Raw genomic sequence first — 27,873 nt, 5'->3', positions numbered from 1 at the left:
AGCAGGTCGAAGGAGGTGATCCTGCCCCTCTGTTCTGCTCTCGTGAGACCTCACTTGGAGTATTGTGTACAGTTCTGGTGTCCTCAACATCAAAAGGACATGGAACTGTTGGAACAAGTCCAGAGGAGGGCCACGAGGATGATCAGGGGACTGGAGCACCTCCCGTATGAAGATAGACTGAGAAAGTTGGGGCTGTTCAGCCTGGATAAGGCTGCGTGGAGACCTTGTAGCAGCCTTCCAGTATCTGAAGGGGGGCTATAAGGATGCTGGGGATGGACTATTCATCAGGGACTGTAGTGACAGGACAAGGGGTAGCGGGTTCAAACTTAAACAGGAGAAGTTTATATTGGATAGAAAGAAGAAATTCTTTACTGTTAGGGTGGTGAGGCAGTGGAATGGGTTGCCCAGAGAAGTTGTGAATGCTCCATCCCTGGCTGTGTTCAAGGCCAGGTTGGATAGAGCCTTGGGTAACATGGTTTAGTGTGAGGTGTCCCTGCCCATGGCAGGGGGGTTGGAATTAGATGATCTTAAGGTCCTTTCAGACCCTAACTATTCTATGATTCTATTTAAACTGATGCTTTATCTATTCGTAAATCAATTGCTGAACCAGTCTTGCCTGGTTTTGGCCCTGTGTATTAATTTACTCTCCAATTTACTGGGCATAAGTACTTCCTGCTATTTCTAACTTTTAGCTGAGTTAATGCATTGTGTTTTGTCTGTCAGAAATGAAATCGAAAATATTGTGCCTGGGGCTTGTGATAGCCTAAAAGCATGCACAACATTAGTCCTTGTGGCTTTGCAGAAGAATGGACACTTTTTGGGCTTAGTCACATATTTGAGCCTTAGTTTTCATGGTGAAAATGATAGCTAATGATTTATCATACAATCAGTTTGCGACAAGGAGACAATTAAGTGGAAAAGAACCCTGACAGCCAGTGTAGATTAAGAAAAATTATGTCCAACCTTGTGATGCTGTCCTTTAGCAGGAAAACTGTACTAGTGTTTGGGAAAACACAGAGGATTTTGCGCAGCTGTAGGAAAGCTTATGGCACTGTCCCATGACAGACTTGCAAGCAAACTGATTAAACGTGTTTTAGATTAAATTAGTACAGTCTGACAATCCAGCTGGTTTAAACAGATTTTTCAGAAAATAGCAAACGTTTAATATCAGGTAGGGTGAATTAAGTGAGCTTGTGTGAAGATCTTGATTGAAGTGATGAAATAGGAAGTACTTGCAAAATGACGATCTAAGGGGGGCTCCAAAGGATTAGTGGGATAGCCGAGATCAAATCTAGATGAAATTCAGTACAGATAAGCACAGAGAGCTTAGAAAGGAGGAATAGACCATGTAAATTTAAACAGGTCAGTAGCTGTGCAGGTATCTATTAAGGAAGAACTTGTAGGCTGGTAAAAGACAACATGTCCTTATATTCCTCCTGTACCAACAGAAACATGTTCAGGAAGGATCTCAGTGTGCTGAATACCTAATAAAGTAGCAGATTTAACTAAACAGAGATAAATAGAAAGTAAGGCATACAGCAAAAAGAATTTGAACTTTAGGGCTCTGGACTACCAGATTTCATTCAGGAACAAAATCTTAGTCTTTTAATGGATATTTCTCTGAAAACATTATCTCAGCACTCAGAATCACCAGCCAGAGAAAAAAAAAATTGTCTTAGGGATTATGAGGAAAGGAATAAGCAGCCGAAACTATTTTATTATCTATAGCTGTGTTATGGCCATGTTCTGAATCCTAACTGCTCTGATTTCTCTCAATTTCAAAAGCAGTGTAGTTGAAAAAGCTGCAGGGAAAGATAGCAAGCATTATCAGATTTATGAAAATTTGAGGAATGAGACAAAGGTTAGGGCATTTCAGCCTAGGAAAACAAAACAAACACAAAACATGGCAAGTATGAGAAAGAATGTGAAAGGTATGGCTGGATAATGACTGTTCAGCATCTCCTTCAGGTCAGTGACAAAGCACCAGTCAGAAAAAGTTGGGGAACAGTTCTGTAACAGACCACAGGAAGCACCTTTCTATGGACTGAAACACGTAGATAAGCTATAGAGATCCTTGTCAAAGGATGTTATGACTTTGACAGTTTGCATGGGTCAAAAAAGCAATTAGACATATTCATGAAATTAGTAGGAAGACATCTTTTAAATTAATATTAATATATAATCCAAGTAGATGGTTGATAAAAGATTTTCAGAGCTTCCTGGACCTAAGGCCATTCTGGACAATTAGAATCAGATCATCAGAATCTCCTTTCTAACACACTGTGATGGGTTGACCCTGGCTGGATGCCAGATGCTCACCAAGCCATTCTATCTCCCCGCTCCTAAGCTGGACAGAAGGGGAGAAAATAAGAAGGAAAAAAACCCTTTGTGGGTCAAAATAAAGGCAGTTTAATAAAGCAAAAGCTGTGTGTAGAAGCAAAGGAAAGCAAAAGATTTTACTCTCTACTTCCCATCAGCATCAACATCCAACTACTTCCCGGGAAGTAGGGCTTGAGTACCATAAAGATTGTTCCAGAAGACAAATGTCATAATAACAAAGTCCTCCAAATCCTCCTTCTTTCTCAAATAATGCACTTATAATTTTAATGAAATCACTGGCGAGAAGTAAAAATGTTAGGAAGCTTTCCACTGAGATCTTTAATTGGTGAGAGTCCTGATAAATTGTAAGACGTATGGCTTGTGTAAACTGTAGCACAATTGTGTATTTTCATTAATCTTTCATTACTTTTCAATAAAAGATAACACAAATAGCTATTAGAAAAGCTTATTGGATGTCAACTAACAAATGTCTGGCAAAAAAGTAAATAATAAGAAGCAGCCACAAAGCAACAGATGTTGGCAAATAGATAAGCACAGCAACTGCATCATCATTACCTTTTTTATTTAGTAATGGAAATGCACCTTTAGATAGCTTTATGACTTAGTCAAATCAACAAAAGCCAGGAAATCTGAAGCAGATGCTCACATTTTGGGGCACGCTCATGACTTGATAAGGGTAAATATCACCCATTAATACTGCAGGAGTTGCATATGTGCAAAATCGAAGATTGGACAATATACCAATTTGTTTTTCACATACACTCCTCTGAGTTTGCAACTGCCCAATTTTGCATCTGTATGTTCTTGGTATATTGAGTAGAAGTATTAAGACAATATGAGGACACTTTCCATTATGCATTTGCACTTTTGTGCTTCAGAAACTAGATTAGCTTTGCTAAGATGCCTAGGTGTGAGGTTTCATGTTACAAAGGACTAGTAATATTGGGCCACAAATCTAACTTCAGTAGTTGCTGGTTTACTTCTGTATTTTCGGGGAATTATATTGATGTGCTTCTTATGCCATAGCTACTTTCTGTCGTACTTGCTCATTCTGTCACGGCTTTCTCTGTTCATAGATAAAATTACTTTCTCCAATGTATATTTTTAAATCTTTTTTCACTCTTCAGAACCTCGTGTCGCTCCTTCTTGCCTGCATTCTTCTTTGCAATCTGCCTTATATTGCTTTGACTATCTTAAGTAGCCCTAAAATGGAAATGAATTTTCTTTTCATCGCCTTACAGACAAGATTTTGCTAAGTTGCCTTTAAAAAAACACCACCAAAACCAAAACTGGAACAACAGTGTTGTGGGGTTTTTTTAAAGGCAGGTTTTTATTTTCAAGTGGATTTTCAATACTATCCCACTCAATTTCTAAGTCATATGATTACTTGTAATTACAGTCACTTCTAATGAGGCTGCTCCGTTTTACTAGTATTTTTTTCTCTCTCTTTTTCATAGGTAAATTATCACAGTTGGGTTTTTTTGTGATATAATAATTTGAAGAAAAAGAGGTTTTTATGCTTTGCTAGTTCACTAAACTTGTGCAGGACTTAAAACTTCACCTAAAAAATGCAGTCCTCTGTATTACAGAACTGCTTAGGTGCTTTGGCTCAAGTGCTCTAGTAATTAGGCACTAACAATCTCTAAATGGCATATAGGATGATGACTTGATGCTCTCTTCAAACTTTGTTTTTTAATGAAATAGTGAACTTCTTCTTGTCACTTAAGCATCACTCAGATATATTGTTCTGATACTTGTCAACAGTGGTTCCTAAAATGTTGCTGATATTAGAATGGATCATTAATATATCTTCATGGACTTGTAAAACAGTCATCAATTTATTTTATGCCTGTGTGATACTGCAGAAATAGATAATTCTGAACTATGAACTTGGCAAACCAAGAGAGTTTAGAAACCCGAAGATTTTCTGTTAAATTTCGAGGTGTACATAAAGACACTTCAATAAAGGCATTATTTTTCTGGGGAAAACAAAAACAAACAAACAAACAAAAAACACAAACAAAAAAAGGAAAACATACACATCAACCTTAATAAATGCAGACAACTTTTTGCCATCAATATGGATTGATACAACCACTGGAATTCTTTGAATTAATATAAAACCTGTCTGTGATTTGAATATGCTTATTTCATAGCTAACTGGAGTCCTATTTAATTTTGAAGGCTCCAAGGTACTATGGTAACTCAGCTAATAAGCAGTGGTAATAACAATCGCAGTTGTTGAACTTTGAGATAAGTTCTTATCTGACTGATGAGAAAGTAAGTGCAGAGGGATAGACATACCTAGTACTGATGATTGCTGAAACATATGATATGACAGCTCTCTGAAATAAAAAGATCTTTTGAAGAAATGTTACTTATCAAAGGGAAGTTAGATATGAATTTCTGTAAAGTGCATTTTTAAGGTTTTATGGAAATACTGTTAAGCTTCACAAAATAAAATTGTTCAAGTGTGGGTTCTATCACAAAATAACATCTCCCAAAGGAAATATCATCAAACACATGGAAATACCAGGAGTGTCACTAAACATGCCATCCTTAAGCTGACAACTGTAATGGGACCTATCCTGATGGTCTATCACAGCAACCAGGATATGCTGTCTCAAGAAGAAAGAGCAAACTCTATGATAATTAGTCTGGAATAGGTCCATCCTAAGTCTCAAGTGCCATATTAGTCTCTGCCATCATGCTGTTGCATTTCAGAAGTAGAACAACCAGCGACTTCCTTCTCCTCCCTTCAAAAACCAAAAATCAAACAACCCTTATCCCCAATCCCATATTCACAAGGAATGACTGAGAGCTGGATGTACCAAGAATTTGAAAATGGGTGATAAACTGGTCAACAAGATTATTATTTGGAAAATAATCACATGATCGTCCCCTGTACTGGGCACTGCTGAGACCGCACCTCAAATCCTGTGTTCAGTTCCAGGCCACTCACTACAAGGGAGACATTGAGGTGCTAAAGCATGTCCAGAGAAGGGCAACAAAGCTGGTGAAGAGTCTGGGGCACAAGTGTGATGAGGAACACTTTCTTCAGTCTGTCGTGTGCAGGCAGTTTTGCAAATACATTAACTACATAAACTGTCTGATACAATTATTTGGTCTGCCTGAATACTTTATGTGAGTATTACATCATTGTTCTGATTAAGTGAAAGTAGTCTTTTATGAAGAAAAGGAAATAATGGTAAGGCTGTGAAATAAAGCCATGCAAAGCATGGTGAATTAAAAGAGCAGAAATTAAACTTCAAACATCAAGTGGTTGTAGCATGCTGCTCTCTCCACAGAAGCCAATTGCCTGATATTACTAACATTTCTGTATTGTATTAAACTTGACTCTTAAGTATTTATCTAAGTATAGTCTTCGAAAACAAAGTATTTTTTCTTATCCTGGTTTGATGATTTTTAATGAAATATTTTGCAGTGTGGGTCTTCATGAACATTTAAATTGTTCAATGTAAATTATTCATTAGTGGAGGCAATTATGTTAAAAAATAATGTTTATTATTGCATGTAAATAAGAAGCTTTTGCTGACAGGGACTGTAATGTCATTGTCAAAATAGAAGACTTAATATCAGTCATAGCTACCAGACAATAGGAGGTAAACCACATGCAAAAGTGCAGGTATGTTTGACTTTGAAATGTCAGGGCACTCTTCTAATGGCTGTTCTTGAAAGCAGTTTCAGTATATGACAAATTAAATAAGATAATCTTTTAAATAAGATCTATTCCAGTATACTTTACTAGAAGCATTATCTGCTTCAAAACTCGTGGTAGCACTCAAATCAAGAAGAACCGTCCTGTACAGAATATGTTGCTTTTTTACAAGATGCTGTAAGAGAAACCAGTAAGATTTTGAAGCATTACTACTCAATTGGCAGTTTAATTTCATCTTTAGCTCTGAAGTTAGTTGAAAAGTGTTACTCCTGTTAAAAAATATCTATACCAATACAGCTGCAGGGTAAAACTCAGTAGAATTTACAGAATTAGTTTCATTCAGCAGTCTCATCAGTTGCCAAGTGGCTAGGTCCTGATAAACTGCAGTGGGCCATTCTGCTTTCACCTATTCTTGTGGTGACATTGTCTGTCCCATATCAGACAGTCAGGATAATCCATGACATCTCCAAAATACTAGTGACAATTTATTAGGTTTGAGATTTTCCCTAGAATAAGGTGAATGGATAGTGTACATAGACATAGCAAATCTACCTATATTTTGGAAAGAGCTCTACAGACAGCAAAAAACTGGTGTTTTAGGAAAATAACACTTTGCTCACTTATGCCCATTACAGCAGATGCATTTCTACTGATTCTTAAAGCAAATCCATCAGAAAAGTTTATGGTTGAAAATATTTAAAATAGCTAAGCTTCTAATGAGCAGATAAGTTAATGAAAAGACTAGAGTCCTGCTATCTGAACTCATTTAAGCCTTTTGCTATAAGGAATATCAAATTATTAAATGATACTAGATGACCTATACTGAGTCAAAACCTGATCAGAAAGGGTAAAAAGTCGAAGCTTTCTTAACAGCCTAACAGACATGTAATCAATGCACTCTACAGCTGCACTTCCTGATTTCAGCCATGATTGACTGATGACTCAACTTCATCTGTTACAGTCAACTGTCAATTTACAGAAATATCATTGAAGTAATTTCCAAAATATCTTTTCTTCATTCAACTACATATCGTCTGTTCTCCAGAACTGTGGAGCTGGTAAAAGTGATTTAGTGTACTGGCAACTAATGTTGCAAATCAGCACAGTGCTTAACATTTTATTCAAATGTAACCTTGCAATACACTATATAATCACAACTTCTACATAGCTTAAGAATATTGAGCAACAGAAGTTCTGACTTACCTTGCAGATAGGGCAAAAAGAAATTCTGTTATGAAACCAAGTTGAAGATCATGTCTGGGAACTTTCAGATCTGTATTTTCCTTTTACTTGTGTTTTTAAGAGTATTGGTAGTTTTGTTCTATTTTAGTATTAGTAAAATAGAAGCTTAGAATTTCCTTTAATAGTTAATGCAGTTGTAAAAGCCTAGCTCTAATTCCCAAGGTAGTACAGCAGAAGTCACATAGCATATCACAGGTAAATCAGGCCAAAGAGCTCAGGGTTTTTGTATGGATTTTTACCAAGACTGCTTTTCTTATGAGAGAAAAGTAATTTTTGACTGAAAGTGTTGGATATACAGAACATTGTCTATCTCTAACTCAAATACGCACATGGTAATAAAGCAGTTTCTTCCATGATTAGGAAATTAAAAAAAAAAAAGAGGAGGAAAAAAAAAATTACTAGAAATCACCCCTCTCTCTTCCCCATAAATTTTTTTTTGTGGATTAAAACTGGAGCTCTCTTTAGTGATATTTCCTCTTTCATCTCTTACTTTAACATCTTTTAACATCTTTTTTTAACATTGCTTACTCCATCCTTGTCCCCTAACTCCTGCCTGGTTTTGCAGTTCTGGTAGATTTCCACCTTTCCTTACTTTCTCAGAATTCTATGATATTCTCTGTGAAGCCCTTTTCTTCTCTTTTCCCATGGCTTTAATTAAAACTTCAATGTGCTCAAAAGGTCACCTAGATGCACCTGGCTCCAGGGCTGATATGTTACTTTTCTCTAGGGCCTTGACTTCTTATGAAAGAGCATTGCTAAATTGGTTCTGAACAAGGAAGCTGTATTTATCTGCTTCAGCAAATGTACTGTATTTTATATAATTTCACTTGTGAAACTAAGGAACAAACATGTTTACTATAAAGTCACAATTTGCTGTACCGCTAAGTAAAAGACAGCATAATGCAAGACAATATGATCTGTTTTTATAACCTGAAGTACAATGCAAAGAGGCACTAGGTTAATAGCTTCTTTACAAAGATTACCCAGTACATCAACTATATTTGTCTGTTCAGGGAATGTGTACTACTTATCCTTTTCCCCTTGTGTTCTCATTCATACTTTCTCATATTTTCTTTCTGAAAAAAAGAAAAAATATTCTGGTGAGATCCTTCTTTTACATCTACTCCAACTTTCTACTCCAAACTTTTGGAGGAAGAACAATATTCATACAAACCCATTGTTTACATGTTCCTGTAAAAGCAAATGTCCATTATGGATGCGTATTTGTATCTGACTTCTGTACAGGCAGTCTCTGTCTTGCGACCTCATAACATGCCAAATGGTGGTAGTTCTTATTTTCATTATCAAAAGAACTATCTTGAATATTCATTGAAAATATATGAAAAACAGCATGATGGCGTTTTTCTTCTGTTCAGTGAGGGCGTGAGAGGTAGGGACTGAGGCCACTTCAGGACCTTTTCTAAAACTGATATCTATTTTAAAATAACCTTCAGTTTGCACTCATTTTTTAATAACAGACTGGCTGAAATGGTATTACTTCCCATGAACCATCATTTCTATATGCAGTTTTTTTGTTGTTTTTGTTTTTTTGAAAAGAATTTAGTAGTGAGGAGGTTTGATTTTGAGGATTTCTCTCTCTTTTTTTTTTTTTTTTCCCCCATGATAAGTGAAATTCTCAGTCCTGGCTGGTGAAAACAATGGGCTGACTTAGTGGAGCTGGGAGGTGGCAGCATGCCTCATGCCACTGAGATGAGGATACTGCATGCCCAGGGACATTGAGCGGCCAGAGACAAAGGGCTGCTCTTGAACAAAACACCACCAAACTGTGTGCCGTGAAATAACTTGGAAATGTACATTTTTGCTTTAGTGCACCCAGGATTTGATTCTTTCTTAATGGGCAAGAGCTGTTACTAGTGGACTAATTCCCAAGCTGCTGAATTGATTTCTGAATTATAACTCATGATGAGGATTTGTTTGGGGTGAGAATTATATATTGGATATGATCACAATATCCTTCTTCATAATTCAGAGTATTGAAAAGATGTGTGTATATAAAGTTCAGATGCTTGCTGTTTAAAAAAGAAGTTGTATTTCAACCACAGCTACTAAGAGTCTTCATTTGGGAAAACAAGAGGTAAATCAGCTTTGCTGCTGGAATCACCCCTACTTTGAACTGTTATATTTTTTACTAGTCCTGCCTTACAATCACATATATTTGAGACAGAATATTATGTTAAGGACTTTGGGTTGTACACAGCTTTTTTTTTTAAAGCTATCTAGGCATTTTGCTCCCTTAAAAATGTCATCTAAGCTCTATTTTCTGAGGGATTTAAGCCCTTAAGAAGCAGGGGAAGGGACTTGCTTCCAGGTTAGGACAACTGTCTGTAAAGAGTGATATATGCATGTATGACAGGTGTTGGAGCTACTGCAGTCAACAGGCTAGTCAATACTGCCAGAGTAGCTTGAAGATCAGTTGAGCTCACCATACAGACAGCTGCTGATGGCTAGGAGAGCAAACCATTTCAAAGGAACTAAAAAGGAAGGTATTACTAGCATCTAATCTGCAGTGCTGATCCGTGTGCTTTTAGTGCACAGTAAGTGTAGCTTCAGTTAGTTGAGCCTTTTACCCTTCTGTTGCACCTGCCTGCAGATTTAAAGGAAGACCAAACATGATATAGTGGTTAATATCTACAGAGTTCTAAGGCATTTTGGGTATGAAAACGACTGTAAGTATTTTGTTCTGAGAGATGAGAACTTACTTTGATGATCAAATTCGAGATCCTCAGGACAGTGAGAAGAGCGTGCAGCAAGCTCACTGCCCTAGATTTCAAGAGAACAGACTTTGGCCTCTTCAGGGACCTCCTTAGTAAGGTTCTGTGGGATATAGCCCTAGAGAGCAGGGGGGCCCAAGACTGTTGGTTGACATTCAAGGATCACCTGCTACAAGCTCAGGAGTGTTGCGTCCCAACTAGAAGGAAGTGCAGCAGGAGGGCCAGGAGACCTCCTTGAATGCATAAGAAACTGCTCAGGAAAATTCAAAGGGAAAGAGAGGCCTATAAAAAGTGGAAGCAGGGACAGGCGGCCTGGGAAGAATACAGGGATGTTGTCTGGGAAGCTAGGGACCAGGTTAGGAAAACTAAGGCCCAGTTAGAATTAAACTTGGCTAGGGATGTGAAAGATAACAGGAGGGGATTTCATAGGTACATAGCGAGTAAAAGACAGACTAGAGATAATGTAGGCCCCCTCGGGAAGCTATCGGGAGAACTGGCTACCCTGGATCTGGAGAAGGCTGAGGTTCTTAATGACTTCTTTGCCCTTGTCTTCACTGGCATAAGTTCTGACTGCACCACCCAAGTCTTGGAAGGCGGACGCAGGGACTGTGAGAATGAAGACCCTAGGCCCACTGTAGGAGAGGGTCTGCTTCGAGACCATCTTAAAAACCTAAACGTACACAAGTCCATGGGACCTGATGAAATCCATCCACGGGTCCTGAAGGAGCTGGCGAATGAAGTTGCTAAGCCACTGGGCATCATATTTGAAAAATCATAGCAGTCAGGTGAAGTTCCTGATGACTGGAAAAAGGGGAAATATAACCCCCATTTTCAAGCAGGGGAAAATGGATGACCCGGGGAATTACAGACCAGTCAGTCTCACCTCTGTGCCTGGCAAGATCTTGGAGCAGATTCTCCTGGAAGGCATGCTAAGGCACATGAAAAACAAGGAGGTGCTTGGTGATAGCCAACATGGCTTCACTAAGGGGAAATCCTGCCTAGCCAATTTGGTGGCCTCTGTGATGGGGCTATGGAACTGATGGACGGGGCAGAGCAGTTGACATCATCTACCTGGACTTGTGCAAAGCGTTTGACACTGTCCCACATGACATCCTTGTTTCTAAATTGGAGAGACATCAATTTGATGGGTGGATCACTTGGTGGATGAAGAACTGGCTGGATGGGCGCACGCAAAGAGTTGTGGTCAATGGCTCAATGTCCGGCTGGAGACCAGTAATGAGTGGTGTCCCTCAGGGATCGGTGTTGGGACCGGTCTTGTTCAACATCTTTGTCGGTGACATGGACAGTGGGATTGAATGCGCCCTCAGCAAGTTTGCCGATGACACCAAGCTGTGTGGTTCGGTTGATACACTGGAGGGAAGGGATGCCATCCAGAGGGACCTTGACACGCTTGTGAGGTGGGCTGATGCCAACTTTATGAAGTTTAACCATGCCAAGTGCGAGGTCCTACACCTGGGTCAGAGCAATCCCAGGCACCGCTACAGGTTGGGCAGAGAAGAGATTCAGAGCAGCCCTGCAGAGAAGGACTTGGGGGTGTTGGTTGATGAGAAAATGAACGTGAGATAGCGTCAGTGTGCACTTGCAGCACAGAAAGCGCAGAAAGAAAGAAAGGGAGGCATCAAAAGGAGTGTGACCAGCAGGTCAACAGGAGGTGATCCTGCCCCTCTGTTCTGCTCTCGTGAGACCTCACTTGGAGTATTGTGTGCAGTTCTGGTGTCCTCAACATCAAAAGGACATGGAACTGTTGGAACAAGTCCAGAGGAGGGCCACGAGGATGATCAGGGGATTGGAGCACCTCCCGTATGAAGATAGACTGAGAAAGTTGGGGCTGTTCAGCCTGGATAAGGCTGCGTGGAGACCTTGTAGCAGCCTTCCAGTATCTGAAGGGGGGCTATAAGGATGCTGGGGATGGACTATTCATCAGGGACTGTAGTGACAGGACAAGGGGTAACGGATTCAAACTTCAACAGTGGAAGTTTAGATTGGATATAAGGAAGAAATTCTTTACTGTGAGGGTGGTGAGGCACTGGAATGGGTTGCCAGGGAGGTTGTGAATGCTCCATCCTTGGCAGTGTTTCAAGGCCGGTTGGATGAGTCCTTGGGTGGCATGGTTTAGTGTGAGGTGTCCCTGCCCATGGCAGGGGGGTTGGAACTCGATGACCTTAACATCCTTTCCAACCCTAACTATTCTATGATTCCACTTCTTTCAAAATGCAGGTACTTCAGCATCTTTCTACACAGATGCACTGTCCTTTAAAAGTATATTGAAAGGAAGAATTGCTGTGTACTATGTCTACTCTAAAAGTCATTTTGAAAGTCATCCACTTTTGGCCACTGATGGAGATGAGACATACACTGAACGAACCTTTTGATGGTGTAGGAGAGGTTATCTTATAAGTATATTTTGTGTGAAATTCTGTCTATATTTGGTAATACTTCAAAGCTAGTGTTTGTTAGACCTGCTTACGTAATGCCCTAGTGATCAAATAATTCAGTTTGTGGGAGTCCCATGTCTTCCTGCTCAAAGAAATTGAACCCCTATGTTTAGATTTCTTAGACACTAATAAAACTTGTGCATTTATGTTTTCTGATTAAGGTTGCCTTCTACTAGATTTGGTCTAATCTGGTTAACATATTTAAATATTAACTGAGTAACTGAGTCAATGGAAGAGTAATTCTTCAAACTACTGATAATGCAAGTACTAGGTTAGGAGCCTGTGGTTCATTGTGCCTGCTCCAGCAATTATTTAAATTATTTATTCAAAGAGAAGCAAAAGCAGAAATACAGATAAAACAAGCTAAAGAACCCTAGATCAGAATGCTGAAATCCTTCTGTGTCAGTAAGGATTTTCTCTTCATTTTTTGACAGAATATAGCTATGATAGGTATCTTTTCTTTAGGTGTTTCCTTACCATTATACTTTTTCCAATTAAAATGGGTTCTGAATTAGTGTTTCAAAACATTTAATAGGTCACTAGTATTCCCTAACAGACCATACAAAACAAGATAGTAAATCTAGAATTTGATATTTTATCATTTGCCTCTATATGTGAAAGTTCACCCTCTTCTGTGAGTAAGTCTTATAGTATTGAGTCCTATTAAAGCACACAAATTATTTCTATGAAAATGTTTAGAATTCCTTATATTTAGCAAATGAAGCATTTGTGGTAGTCTGTCATTGAACTATAGCTTCAGTTCCTTGTAAGTTGTGAATTTCCTGACTGATAAGCAACTTACTGCATATTTCAAGTGAAGTTTCTCTTGCAAGATACCGAGGAGTTGCTTCATTTAGAAACAGCTGCCTCAGTATACTGCTGCATTTTGCTCACTACTTTAGCAAAAATCATTGAACCATTATATGTTAGAATTTGCTACTTATTTTGTCTTACTAAAAGTTCAACTAACCTAACAAACAGATCCCTTTGTCTGTCTTTTGATCAGAATCTGAACTATTTCTTTTATCAGAAGAATGACCTAGTTAAGGATGTGTTACTATTTTAGATGCATTTTCTGAGAGAAAAAGGTTTTATTATTTTGAACACTAGAGGGCATGAAAGCATGTTTTCAGAGAGAGAGGAATGCTTTGCAAGTAAGTTAAAGCACTTCCGAAATCCCATAGCTTTCCTGATCTCAAAACCTATGGGAAGATGGATAGGTTTACAGCATCTCAGGATCACTCAGGCAGGAAGGCATCTCTGATGCCAACCTCCTGCTCCAGCAGGGACACCTGGAGCAGGTGGTCCAAGACTGTGTTGCTTGATAACTTTACAGCTTTATTTGTAGGTTTGATGTGCTCTGAACATGAAGTAACCAAAAATATTATGCTTCAGTATTGTGTAATTTTTTTATTAGAGTCAGGAAATCTTCACTAAATTCATCATACTGAATTTTCTTCAGTCACCAGCAACAACGAATGATCTAATATTAGTTTTGGATCTACTCAGCTTTTTTTAGTAACTTGCAGTGCCAGGCATCACTTCTTTATTTCATCCTTTTCCGTGAGGTAATTCTCATTATTTATGTGAAGAACTTTATGATAGTACTTTGTATACAAAATCTAAATTAAACTGTTCTTGTCATCTTATATTGCCATTCTTGTGCTAGGATTGTGGAATTAAATAAGTCACTAAAGCTAAAGGAATAAATTATTACAATTTTAATTTTCAGAGACCTAAGGAGAAAATTAATGTGTATAATTATTCTGAAAAAAATAATAAAAAAAAATACTTTTTCCTAACTACAGTAAAATTCCTTGTTTAAAGATTCTGTTGATATTGCAGGTTTTGATTACATTAGAGTCATTTGTTAAGCAAGTTTCCAGTCCTAGTTCAGGTACTGATTTCCTTTTTGGTTTGGGTTAAACAGCTAAGTTCCCTACTTTGGCTTCTATTTTGTTAAATAAGAAAATTCTTTTTACATCCAGCTGGATAATAAGTAGTTTCACAAATGAAGTTCTCTTTGAATACAAAATGTGTAGTATGTCAATTCAGTTAATTTATGCAAGAAAATGACAGCACTTCGGAGGAAGCTTGCTTTTTAAATCAATGGTTACGTGTTTTAGACAAGAAAGTTGCCTCCGCTCTTTTCTTGCAGGCAACACTTACAGGTTTTCCATTGTTGTTGTCTGGTATGTTGGCTACCATTCCACTCTACTCATTTTCACAGGGTATATTTTTCATGGAGGCTAAAACAAATCCACAGTTTGGCAATTCTCTAGCATAGGTCTTGGGCAGCTGTAATGCCTTTCTTCTAATTGTTCCTTTCTTTTGAATAAGACTTTACTGCATAACACAAGTGTCCGTATTTAAGAACTTACTATAAATATTGTCTCTCATCTTTGAAAGATAGATTAACTTGCCTATCTGAGCATCAAGAGAATTGACACACGCTTTTTAACTGTCACACTGACAAGCAAGGCTGAGCTGCAAAGACTTCAATACTCAGATTGCCCAAGTCATGCTAGCAGTGTTAATTCTGTCTTCTTATGCTCAGGCATTAAAGTAGGATCCTTATTTCCATCTTTGCAAAAGATTACTTCTTACTATGTAGGATGCAAACAGGATTGCTTATATGTGTTAACAGTAAATTCAGTAAATTAAAATGTAGACTATAAAGCTTAGCTTGATTCTTTCACATTTCAGTGCTATCCGAAGCTGTCCCTTTTTTGCCCTTGTCCTGAGGCAGGACTTCTCAAATTAGCTCCGACCTAAGTGGCTCTGATGGCACTTCTATTGCAGTCAGCTAGACTTAAAATGGATTCCTGCCAAACAGTTCTTGAAATCCCTCTGAAAACATGGTATTGGAAGTGTTCAGGGCAAGGAATTACTCTAATTCATGGTTCTCTGACAGGTCTTTGAGGAATCAGAGGACTGTTTAATGTCCCTAGGAACAACTGAAAGCTGTCCTAGGTAATTTGCTGAATATACATTTTGCTTATTTGTGAAAGGCTCTGTCAATGAGCAAGGGCCAAACATGAGTCAAAGGTGCATGGTAATCGTTTACAGAAGCTCTTCAATTTCATTTGTACTAAAATTAGGTTCCTCAGTAATTCCTGAGACACCATTTGTCCTTGAAGTATACTAGCATCCTTTGAAAGAATAGACAAATAAAAGAACTTTGACTTAAGCAATGTAGTGACCACAACCTATATTAGGATAGTAGTATCTCTTTGCTTTGTCAGACCTTTCTTTTTTTTTATTGGGGGGAGGGTTGGGGAATAAATGCAGCTCATAAAATTTATTGGAAAATAATACTTTCAGCTGTGGCTTTCACATGATTTTGTAGTTTTTAACTCATTAAGCTGCAGGTCAGTGTGCAGTACTTGTGTAATGGCCATAGATGAATGTATAATTCTGCACCAAGGATAACGTCTTCTTGCAGAGGCTGCAGGATTTCCCAATGAACTCAGAGAAAAAATTCCTCAGTAAAATCTCTTTGTGCAAACTCTATGGAAAACCTGACTAGCTGTATTTCAATAGCCTTAATATTCCTGCCTGATCTAGCAGCTTCCTTTTCTTCATGACTAAACCAACTTATTCTGAGCTCAGGTCTCTCCTGGCTTTCATTCTGATATTCCCTTCTTGATGCTGTCACCTGTAGTAGGTAGTGTCTGTATGTACATTAAAGAAAGAGCTATCTGTTTAGGCCAGTACGGTTTTGACATCTCTCTTCTTGCTCTCTGGTATTAGTACTTTACTGTCTCTGAAAAACTGTCAGATATTTTTTATCTTACATACGTTTAGCAATCCATATGATCTGCTCCCAGCAGAGACGCATTCATTTTACTTTCTGAGCAAGAGCTCGATGCCTCATTGCATGGCTAGTAGCAATGAACAGAACACCAAACTTTCTCTCACTTTCAATTATTCACCACTTTTCAATAATAATTTCCATACAACAGATACATAAGAAGCCACAAATAGGTCATGACTGATGAGACAAAATCCTTCTATGTGCATCTCAAATCAGGTTATGTTATAATCTGTAAAACTAATGCTAGCAAAAAATTACATTACTATAAAGTTCCCAGAAGAGCAAAACTCAGATACTTCATGATGTTTTCAGCTCTTTTTTTATTTCCTATTTACAGAATCCATGTGTGAGTGTGTGCTTGCATGTACATATTTGTATGTCTTCCTTATAAATAACTTTTAACCCTATATGACTTCCACAAAATTGAATGGTTTTATAAGAATCTGAGAGATAATTAAACTGTTCCAAATTCACAGCTGTAGTAGAATAGATTGGAAAAACACTCTAGAGCTTCTCTTTTGACAGAAGGGGTGCAGGCAATACTCAGTCTTTATTAATCACCAAAAAATTCTTACAGGAGAGTATTTGTAGGAATGCTCCAATCTCAGAAATAGTATCAGTGCTACAAACCACTTCAGAAACTTGTTCAAGTGAAAAGATCATACAGAAATACTCCCATTTAGCCACCTATAAAGCAGCCAGATTTTTAAACAGAAACAAGGCATGCAGAATTAAGTGTTAAAGACAACAAGGGATGATAAGTAATATCAGTCAGAAAGAACTTGCAGTGCAGACAGATAATAGTCCTGGTGGAATCTTATTTAAGCTTAACAAAATAGTCAGAACATGCATTTTTTTGGTGCTTATGAAGGACTGAACAAAATGTACTTGCCTTTTGAGGGTTTGAAAGTTCAGACTGCAGTTTTTAATACTCAAAGTGATGTTTTCTGCTAGGGTAATTCTGTTTTTCAGGTGGAAAAGGAATACTTCAGTGTTCAGGATACTTCTTTCAGGATAAATACCTGTGTTATAAAAGTATAACATTCTGAACAGAAATAATCTGAAAAATACAAGTTAGAAATCAATTTCAAGTCATCTAACAACTAAATGAAAAGTGGAAAATAATTTTATTTAATTCTAGGGGGGTTGTATTTTTAGCCTTCCTGCATAAACTTTTACTGAAGTAGCTCCATATGAAACTCTAGAATCTATAATGCTACTAGGGAAAGTTAAAATGCAAGTTTATCCTATATTTAAATGATTTACTCCTAACTCTTGTTTTGTCAGTTGTTTTTCATTCCTGTCTTGGTACTAGCAAGAGAGAGGGGGAAAAAGCTGGAAAAACATCTTGTAACAAAATGTGCATAAATATTACTAAACTGTTTAGAATTCAGATTGTGCAAGCCATCTCTTTGAAATAATGAGTAAATATTTGATTTTAGCTACATAATATTCAGTGGCATTTTGTTTAGAGATGTCCAACTAAACCATCAGGCAGTGTTTGAAAACAGAAAGAGTAGCTCTGGGAGAAGCATCTGTAAAATGCCCTATACTAATATAAACCATTCCATCCTCTGTAATGACCTCAGTTTGAACTCTTTCAGAGCTTCCAATTGCTGATAATTAAACCACAAAGTTAATGTATTGCTATTGTCACAATACTACCTGTAGTATCGTTTTTCTCAAAGTAGAACACTTAATACAGTAGAACAGGGCAGAGGATTTGAGAAAGCTGCCCGGAGCACAGATGCTCTATGCAGGAGCCACAAAGGGGGCATGCAGGAAAGACCAGTTGCTTTCCATAACTTACAGAGTAGTAACCTCAAGTGTATTTTTTTCTTTTTCCTACATCTACTGTTAATTCATCTGTCAAAACAGGAATCAGTGGTCCTGTCCACTTTCCCATGTTGCTCAAGAGGCACCCCATTGAGATGCAGCCCCTGTGCCCAAATGGCATAATGCTCTAACAAGTATAACATCTATCCCACAACCTGCTTAGGATGGCACATGTCAAACACAGTTGATGGAGCTGACCTAGGAGTTTGTCACAAGTTGCATCTGACTAATGAGATCAAGGCATGATGGGGAGGCTATGTAAAGAAACTTTGTTAGGAGTTGTAGTATCCCAGTCCAGGCTATACTTCTGTCATGTGCTGTTGAGCAGTATGATCTATCAGGCGTCCTGATGCTGTAGTGGATTCCTATCATATGACCCAAAGTGTGGAGCAGGGTTAGAGTACAGTGGAGATATCTGCAAAAACACCACTGCCACCACTGGCAAGCCTCCTGGCTGCAGCCCCCTTAAAGCTGCAATTGTTTGAACTTTGGATACACTGAGAGGAACTTACTCAGGGATAAAATTTAGCCCTTTGAGTTCTAAAATGTGTCAAGACATAGTTGGGAAAGTGAACTGTGTCTGTAAAGATATTTATCAACAGACCTGCTTAGTTACAAGAGATTTTACACTTACATGACTTCAATTGAAAAAAAGAAGAGTCTAATTTCATGTGGCTTTGTGTGTTAATTATTAATTTGTTTCACATTTTTAATTACATAAAATATTATTGTGCTATTCATTTATATGAACCGTTTGAAAAAAATAGTTTATCTGGGATAATGTAGTTTACATATCTGGGAGAACAGTAAAAGAAATGTTTCTTTAATAATTCACTCTATACATGCTGTAAACCTGAAGACATTAATAATGATATGCCATAGCAGTGTCACTGACCAGCTAACAGTGTAAATGCTGATATCCCAATATCTATCAAAAATGTAGAGCAAAATTTGCAATCACATCACTGAATGGATTTATAATGTTTATAAATGTTTATTACAGTATGCATTTCTATAAGAGGTCTGGGTTATCGCTGAGTGCAGTTATTGATTTTACCTCTTTCATATAAAACTTGATATCATTTACTTACACTATTGAGCTATTTAAAAAAAAATACTGCCTGAAAATAACAACTTCAAATCATTTTATGTCGTTTGAGTGCTTTTAGAAATGTTTTCTTTTTCTCTGAAAAAATGCAGGAAGAGCCTAGTAACTTCCGTGTAAAAGTCAAGGTGTATTATAGTTTTCTCTTTCATTTCCTCGAATTTCCACAAATACTGTGATTTGTCATGATACAGTGATCTACTGCATAGAAGTGTATAGTGACAGTAAGTGTTTTTGATATCAAGGTACAAATTTAGTCTTTAGTAATCTTGTAAGAAGCTTATTTCTGTGACCTTATTGTGGTTGGCTGCATTAGAAGGTTTAATGTAATAGTGAAAGAAGGGCACTTAGGAGGAGTAAAGAGAGCTCATATTAAGCATGTTTGGTTCAGGGTTTTTTCTAAAAAAAAAACCCCAAACAACTACAATAATGTTGTTTCTATATTAATGTGTTGTACAAAATCTGGTTTAGAAACAGAATGTGGAAAGGAAGCATACCTGGCAATATTATTTGGGATGCAATTTTAAAAATGCAGCCTATCTTGGTTTTATTTGCCAGAAAAGAAATATTGATTTTTTTCAATGCACACATTCAGTATTATTTATGTATTAAATGGTCTATTTTAAAGTGATCTATTTTGCCACTCAAATTTTAATGATACCATGATTATGAAGACCACTATATCTTATGACACCCAGCGACTACCTTACTTGGTGGAATGATCATTGTCATTGTTGGAGTCATCACAATTCTATCGCTGTGGAAATCAGATGCTATAATTTAATTATGTAGTTTATTCTCTAAGCTGCTCAAAACTAATGGGACTTTTTTCCTGGAAAGAGTGACCTCAGCTATGAATCCCATATATGCAAAACTCATTTAATGTTGTGAAGAGACTTATCATCATTTGACCCTGTAGTTCATTTTTCAGTGTAACAAAAGAAAAATGGTTTCTGCAGAGAGAAAATACAATCAGTTATAGTATATTTATGATTTTTCTGAAGAATGTAGTTTCTCATACTGTCCTTTACCATGAAAATAATACATGTCATCAGATAATTGACTGATAGATATATTTTTTGCCTGGAAATCTATTTTTCTCATTCTCTGACCTTTTTCAGTAGAGACCTGAGTAATACTAAATTTTCACTTGTAACCTTGCTCTGCATGAATACTCAATTTTTCATTCATCAACTTCCTTAAGAATAGCTTTGTTTCAAAGATAACCTGAACCAGAGAATCCTCTGCTTACTACTGCTGGGAAATCATAGCCACATTCAGAGTTGGTGGAGGAAACAATGGTGGCTTCTGTAGCATGACCTCGGTGTCAGAATTGAATTGTAGACTCTTGCTTGCCTTCCGTGCTACTAGCACTAGGCTGAAACAGATGCATGCAAGAGTGGGGGCTTGGATTAAAAATTTAAAAAAAAAGAAAAAGAAACAAAAATCCCAAAACAGCAAAGGAATAAACAAAAGACACCAAACTGAAATGACCCCCATTAGCAAGGAACTGACTTCAGTTCTCAAAGTCACTGGGCGGTAATTCAGTACAGGCAGTGATGTCTTTAAGAAAAGCTGCAAAGAGGCCTGAAAATTATCTGCAGGTCTGAGACATACTTTCTTAGAGTGGCTAATCTCTTGTAGATGATTAGGCCCTTTCAGAAAAGCTACTTAATGTTATAAATTGATTCCCTTCAGAAACTATGAGGAAGGAAGACACACTTGAAGAGAGTTAGGAATTAAACAGACAATTGAGGGTTTTGTGGCCGTGTTTTCAGTAGCAGTTATACTCCCTGTTTACTAGCTCCTTCCTGTGCTGGGGGGACACACTGGGGGGACTTAGTGGATTTTGGTTTGGGCTTCTGTTTGAGGCGGGGTTTTTTTCTTTCTTTTTCTTTTTTGCATACGCCTTAGCTGTCTGATGTCAGCTGAAGCAGTTTGCTCGAAGTATAATCCATGTTAAAAATACACAAATACTTTCAACAGACTGTTAAGAGTTTGAAGGCTTTTGTCTGGGCAGCAGTGAATAATCAGAGCATTGGCTATTTCTAGTCTGTCTTAGCTCTACAGTTCTGCTCTTTAGTAGTTGCTATAACTATCCAAGGGTTTACCATAAGAGTTCTCACTTGAATAATGCGATAAGAGCCCTGAATATAGAAAACGTTCATGCAAAGGGCAAGTCCATGCAGCAGGAAATCCCAGTTATCCCTTCTAGCCTGTGCTCTCAGCCAGCCACATCTGTGCCAAAGCATACCGTAGGAAAAGGACGTTCCCTTACACTGTTACAAGTGCTTCATGACTACTGTGGGGCACCTCCAGCAAGACTGTCCTGCTTCTCCTCAGGGATATACTTTTTAGACCATTTTAGAATTGATTTTGCCAATGGCCTTCCTGTGGGATCCTTTTGGAGCCTATATCCCTCGTCCATCTCCAAGAAATAAGATGAGATTTCGCTTTTTGAAGTCCTACAGGTATCTCATCCAGTGGCTTATGGTGTAATTGACAGTTATAACAGTTGCAACTGTGGCTCTTTTTTACTCTTCTGTAGGATTATAGTACATAAAAATTTGGAAATGTCTTGTGTTAATTGTGACTCTTGAGTTGCTAAAGGTTTTGCTGAAAATGTATGTCAGGAAAATAGGAATTGTTTCTGTGTGATTGGAAAAATATTTCAAGTAGCATGTGGATATGTAGCATTTCAAGTAGCATAGGATATGATTATTTTTATAATTAATTTATGTACATATAGCACATTGTCTAATGTTGGAATCTAACAAAGTGACAATAATCTTAAATTTTTTTAATAAAAAGAAAAAGCAAGGAACTTTTATCTGAAATCCAGAGGTGTGAATGAATTTTGTCTTATAATAGAGAAAATGTTACATGTTTGTTTTTCAGGAGCTTTAGCATGAGGTTGAGGATGATTTTATAAAAACTGGGTCATAGTTGTGTTGTTGAATGTAAGCCATTTTTGTTGTCACTATTTAATTTAACAAGTTCTGATAGAAGAGGATTAAAAATCCTTGATATACATATTGCCATGTCACTGCCATGGCTCCATTCACACTGTAGGTTATATTTAGAAATCCACTACAGAATTTTACAGTACTCAGTCCCTATGTAATTTAATAACCTTGTTTATGTCAACTGACAGTTCTGCTCACGTTACTCAACTATCTGATGACAAGGAGCTTTGGTTTCTAAAACTGAATACCTGGTAGTACCATCCAGGCTTTCCATGATGAACATTGTTTAGCAAACCATGCTGTTCTACCTCATAATCTTATTTTAAATTGTGATGGTTCCCATGATTTTAAATTTTTTTTTTTTTGCTACATTTTAGGCAAAAACATTATGTTTCTTCAGTGGGACATTCAGAATCTATTGATTAAATGGATCATTATGTTTTAATTTCCACATTTCATTTCTGGGAGATTCTATGATACACTGATGCCCCCTTATATCCAAAGAGTGATTTGAGTTTCTTTGCTGATCAGCAAGTGCTGAGGTTTGCATCTTTCAGAAGGCGGAAGAGGCAGGCTAATGCAAGTTTTCCCAGAGTAGGAAAAAAGTATTCCTTGAGACAATTCAATTTCTCTATGGAAAGCTAGAATGCAGTGCAGTCACTTTAGAGTTCCTCCTGCTCTGCCCTTCCCATCTAATAAACCATAGTTTATAGCCTCAGCAAACTGGATTGAGCAAAAACAGGAAAGCAGACCAAAAGAACTAGTAGCGATTCACTGATGATTCACTATACACCAGAAGTGCGAGTATTCACAGTATTAGATGTAGAGCCAAGGCCATGAGTGGGTACTTCCCAGATAAGGAAACTCAGGAAATAGCCAAACCATTTCACAATTTCATTATATTTTTGCAGGCTGGAAGAGGACTGTTTAGTTTTGTAGGGAAGTGTGCCCATCCCACTCTCTGCTACAAGAACATTTTCAAGTCCAATACAAACAAAATGCTTGCTAATCTTTATTATGTTTCCAGAACCCACAGACAAGCTCACCTCTTTTCCTTTTTTTTTTTCTTCTTTTTTTTTTTTTTTTTTTTTCCCCACCTCTTTAAAGCCTTGAGTCTCTCTAAACTGAAGCACACATCATTTCCTGAAATGCAGAGAGGAGTCATGTTTCCTCCTGCATTCAGCTTTGCTCAGGAAAATACCACTATATATGACTGAGTCCTAATAGTAAAACAGTTACACTTCAGAGCCTCCTGAGACCTCTGAAGAGTGGATGGAGACACAAGCCTTTCTTCATGACTTCTAAATCCTGTCACACATGGATGAAGAACTAAAGCACGTATCAAAATTTCCTGCACATAACTGAGATGTATGAATAAGAACATGTTATATGACACTCAATTCTGCTAGATGCTAAACTCATACCTACCACTGACTTAATGACAGGTCCTCACGACCACTTAGGACGTCTGTTGAAGGCAGCAGGATGTTCCCTGATTGGCTGGCTGGTCCTTAAGTTTTTGGTTTTTTTTTAAATGAAGGATTTTTGAATAACTCAGAACGAAAATCTGCTGGGTAAAACCTGTTCGTGGAGACAATTTTGTAGAGAGTGTAAGCTCCAAAGTAAAGTTGATGTTACAGAGAAATTATACTGGCAATAATATGCATTAAATTGGGTAAGCAAAGAATTAATAAGTTAGTTAAATTACTGCAGTGTCAAAACTACCTCTTTGTTTGGTTACCTACAAAGATATGTTTCCTGAGACAGTAACCATGAAACTTTCCTCTTCATAGGGAAAAGAAAGAAAGGTTCTTTGTTGGTTTATGTGAGCTTCTTTTGTTCCTTCCTCTGCTTTGTTTCTGTTTTTCTCTTTGGCTGCCATCTGGCATATTTCCCTGGACCAGAGGGATGGTCATGTGACTGAAGCTACTGCCAAGACAGCTTCTGCAGCCAGCTGCTCATGGCATTTAGTACATAAGGAGGCAGATTCCCTCCTGCCAGATAATTGTACTCCAAGCCACTAAGCTCTTGGGAGCTGGGCTGGAAAGTGGAATCTTTGTCTCAAAGTGCAGTTTTCAGGAATCCCTTCTCTAGGGGGGATTTCTTAATGATGTCAAAGCTTTCTTAGTGAGCAGAGTGTAATGTTTGAGGTTTTTTGTTATTATAAGCCTTTTCATGAAATGGGAATAGAAAACAGGTTAAAGTTTATTATTTTATTTACTAGGGATTAGAATCCCAGCAGGCTGAAACTGAATTAGTTTTTTTGATTAGTTATTCAACACTGTCTTGGAAGTAAAATATTTGAGTGCATAAGTGTGGACTTTTTTAGTGAACATGATGAGTCACACGGTTGATTTCATATTCAGATCAGAAATTCTGTAATTCAGAATATGCCATGTCTCTTTCACCATTAAAATGATGTTTTGAGTCTCACTCTGACTTATTTTAGACAAATCTGCATGCCAAAACATCATCATGCCCAATTCAGACATTCGGTGGTGTTAATTTGAAATCTTGGGCAAAGTGGCAAAATAGCAAGTCATATTAAGTAGGTTAAGTCAGGTTAAGTAGCACTAGGAAGCCAGGTGCAAGTGAATCATGCTTGACTCTTACTGTTGCTGCTTGACAAAACTGCCTAGAGAGTCGTTGGATGGGACAGGGAAGAGAGTCTGAAAAAAGGTAAAAGCCATGGGTTGAGATAAGAACAGTTCAATAACTGATAATGAGAAAAAAATATTATTAGAATAATAATAATAATAATAACAACAGTAACAACAACAATAATAACAATAACAATAAAAAGAGACTAGTAAACCCCAAGAAAGACAAGGGATTCATAATACTACTGCTCACAATGCACGGAACAATTGCTCACCACCCACTGCCAATGCTCAGGTAATCCCCAAACAGCAATCAGTCCCTCTCAACCAACTTCCCCCGGTTTATGTACTAAGCATGATGTTCTATGGTGTGGAATACCCCTTTGGCTAGTTTAGGTCAGGTGTGACTGGCAGAGCATGAAAGACTGAAAAGTCCTTGATCAGGGTAAGCCTTACTTAGCAACAAGTAAAACATCAGTGTGTTATCAATCAGGATTGTTTTCATACTAAAGTCAAAACACAGCACTGCACCACCTGCTAGGAAGAAAACTAACTCTGCCCCAGCCGAAACCTGGACACATGTTCAAATGTTTCAGCTTTTGCTTAAATGTCTCCCATGTAGTTGATCCTCAGATAGGCTGAGTGAGTCTATCACAGTGGGACAGGTTCAGTCTGTCAGAGTTTCTTACTTCAGTTTTAGACTAGCATTACCAGAGTTCCTGGTAATGCCATAGATATTATGTGGGATTTTTTTTGCTGTTGCTGCTGTCTTGGAAGTGATTTAGTTAGTGTGAAATAAGAAGAAAACTGAAGTATATCTATTGGGATTTTATCAACAAGGTTTTTTCAATTTATGCTTAATTAAGTTCTAACAATATAAGCCAGAACCTGTATGAAGAACTGTTAGGTTATACACAGTGAAGTGAATTATGATGTCTTGGTACAGTTTACAATAAATAAATGCCTAGGCTTTGCTGTTTGTGGCTGAAACAATCCCCACAGAAAGCTGGCCTCCCAGATTGGGCTGGGAGCAGACATCATCATCCCTTGGGATGCAGAAAAAGATCGCACTAGCCATCAACACCAGAAAATACTCTGGTTTATAAATTTTAGATGCCCATGGATATTTATGTTAGTGTCAGGATTAACTGACTTGCAATTCCCTGATGTATAACAAATTCTAAAAGCACTAATAATAGATCTATCATTCAATCTGATGCCGAATACATCAGGAACAAGCTGACACTAGTTCAGCATGTACTATGTCAAAATGTTGTAATTAATTTCTAGATACTGCATTTAAAGAGAAGAGAAACAGTGCAGGGTTAACCACCAATGCTTATTTTATGTCACTGAAGAATATGTTTATGCCCATCATGGAGCTGGGGGTGGGGGGAAATACTCCTACCCACCTAGAAGGGTCCAGCACACACACCAGTCTGGTGTCCTTAGCTGCAGTGGCATTGTTATTTTTCATGTCAGAGCTGGTCATGCAAAGTAACCCAGCTCCTGGTCTGTGACAGCAGCCAGCAATAAAAGTTTGAGAGAAAACCATAAGAAAATTGGTGGCTACAGCAGAATCTTCCTTGAGGGAGAATCTCCTCAACATCTTCATTAGCTCCCTGTGTGTGAATCCAGAATTCTCCTTACTGTGTGTATTTCTTACTCTAATAAGTCTGGATATTTTATCTATTCACACCAAATTTTGATAGTTTTTTGATTTAAAAGTTCCTGAATTTCTGGCTTCAGCAGTATCTTTTGACACTCACTTCCACAGGTGAGCTCACTGTGATATGCAGGAGTTTCTTCATTCTGTTACTGTCTTTTGCCTTGGAAGGTTTTAAGTAGTATTGTGACCTTATTTTGCTAAAGGGTTAGCTGTTGTTTTTAATATTTATATACCACTCCCTCTCATCAGCTTTCTAACTAATATATTCTAATACATTCAGAGCCTCTTTCACATGAAAAGATTTTGTGTCCTTATCATTCATGTTGCAGAACTTTTAACTTCTCCTCCTATTGCAGTGCTCCTTCTAATGTAGTGACTAGAAGTAAATCCAGAGCTTGTGATGAGTACACATGGCCTAGATGAATTCTAATATTCCTATTCTCATGGAAATACAATTTTAAAAATATTTCTATTATTACCCTCTATCTCTCTTCTGACGTAATTGAACAGATTTGCTGATTAACTAATTTTGAGTCATAAGCAAAAGCCTCCCATTCCATTAAACATCTGGTAGTGTCTGTACTGGCCAGACTAGATATTCTGTGGTTTTAACCCTGTTGGAAAGGTTTTACTTCCATTACTATGTACTTTTTCTCTTGTTCCATATCTGCATGTTCTCTTTCCTCTGAGAGAAGTTTACAAGGACATGGTATAGAGTGAAGGCAACAGGGATCATGCCAGGAAGTAGAATTTCAATCTCATTGAAATTTTCCCTTTAGGAAAAAAAATCCCTCATGGTGAATAGCAGTTTTACACAATATTCCATCGGAAGAATTTTTTATGTTTTTTTTTTTTTTTTAAGATACTGAAATATAAAATGCAGTTTAGGATTGTATAGCTTCTCCAGGATTCCTTACTTGTTAGGATGTTAGAAAGTCCTTCAGGCAAGCTGCCAGAATTCAGGCAACCACAGGAAATGGAGGACTCAGCAAAAGGAAGAGACAGATGCTTCCCATTAATATACTCATACAGTTGCTTCTCATCAACATAGTCATACAGTTGCTCATTATATTCATGTATGTTATATATACAGTATGCACACACATACACATGTGAGTGTATATATGTATCCTACATTAAAGTGAGCAAACTATCAGAAGTTTTCTAGGAAGAAGTTGAATACACAGTACTCACGTTATTGTTTGCCCACATGAACTTGGCTTTCATTTATTTATTTTAGCTTTGCAACATTTCCAGTCAGTCCTCAGCTATTTAGTGGCTTAGCTTTCACAGGCTTTGGTGCAAATTTCTGTTGAAGTTGTAAAAGCAAAATGACACAGCAGAGCAAACAACAGCAAAGCCTAAGAATATCTATCATCTCTCCCAAGCAGGGTCAGATAAACTCCTGTTAACACTAGCTGAAGTTATTTA

The 27,873-nt window shown here is 37.6% G+C and overlaps 1 protein-coding gene across 6 annotated transcripts in view; it reads left to right on the top strand.

Annotated features, from left to right (window-relative positions):
* Positions 1-27,873, top strand: part of PDE4D (phosphodiesterase 4D) — a gene marked incomplete at its 5' end in the record, with an annotated part of 509,165 nt that overhangs the window by 302,654 nt on the left and 178,638 nt on the right. Inside the window, one exon of one of the 6 annotated variants that reach the window (XM_080636845.1) lies at positions 21,590-21,678. The exons of the other annotated variants lie outside the window; for them this stretch is intronic. Within the exon in view, the coding sequence (XP_080492971.1) occupies positions 21,590-21,678 (89 nt within the window). Of the gene's footprint in view, positions 1-21,589; positions 21,679-27,873 lie in introns of those variants that run through there. 6 annotated transcript variants of the gene reach the window in all.

This window comes from Psittacula echo (assembly GCF_963264785.1).
Source record: "Psittacula echo genome assembly, chromosome: Z".
Taxonomy (NCBI): domain Eukaryota; kingdom Metazoa; phylum Chordata; class Aves; order Psittaciformes; family Psittacidae; genus Psittacula; species Psittacula echo.
The sequence above is the reverse complement of the archived record's forward strand: the minus strand, read 5'-3'. Positions and strand labels throughout refer to the sequence as shown.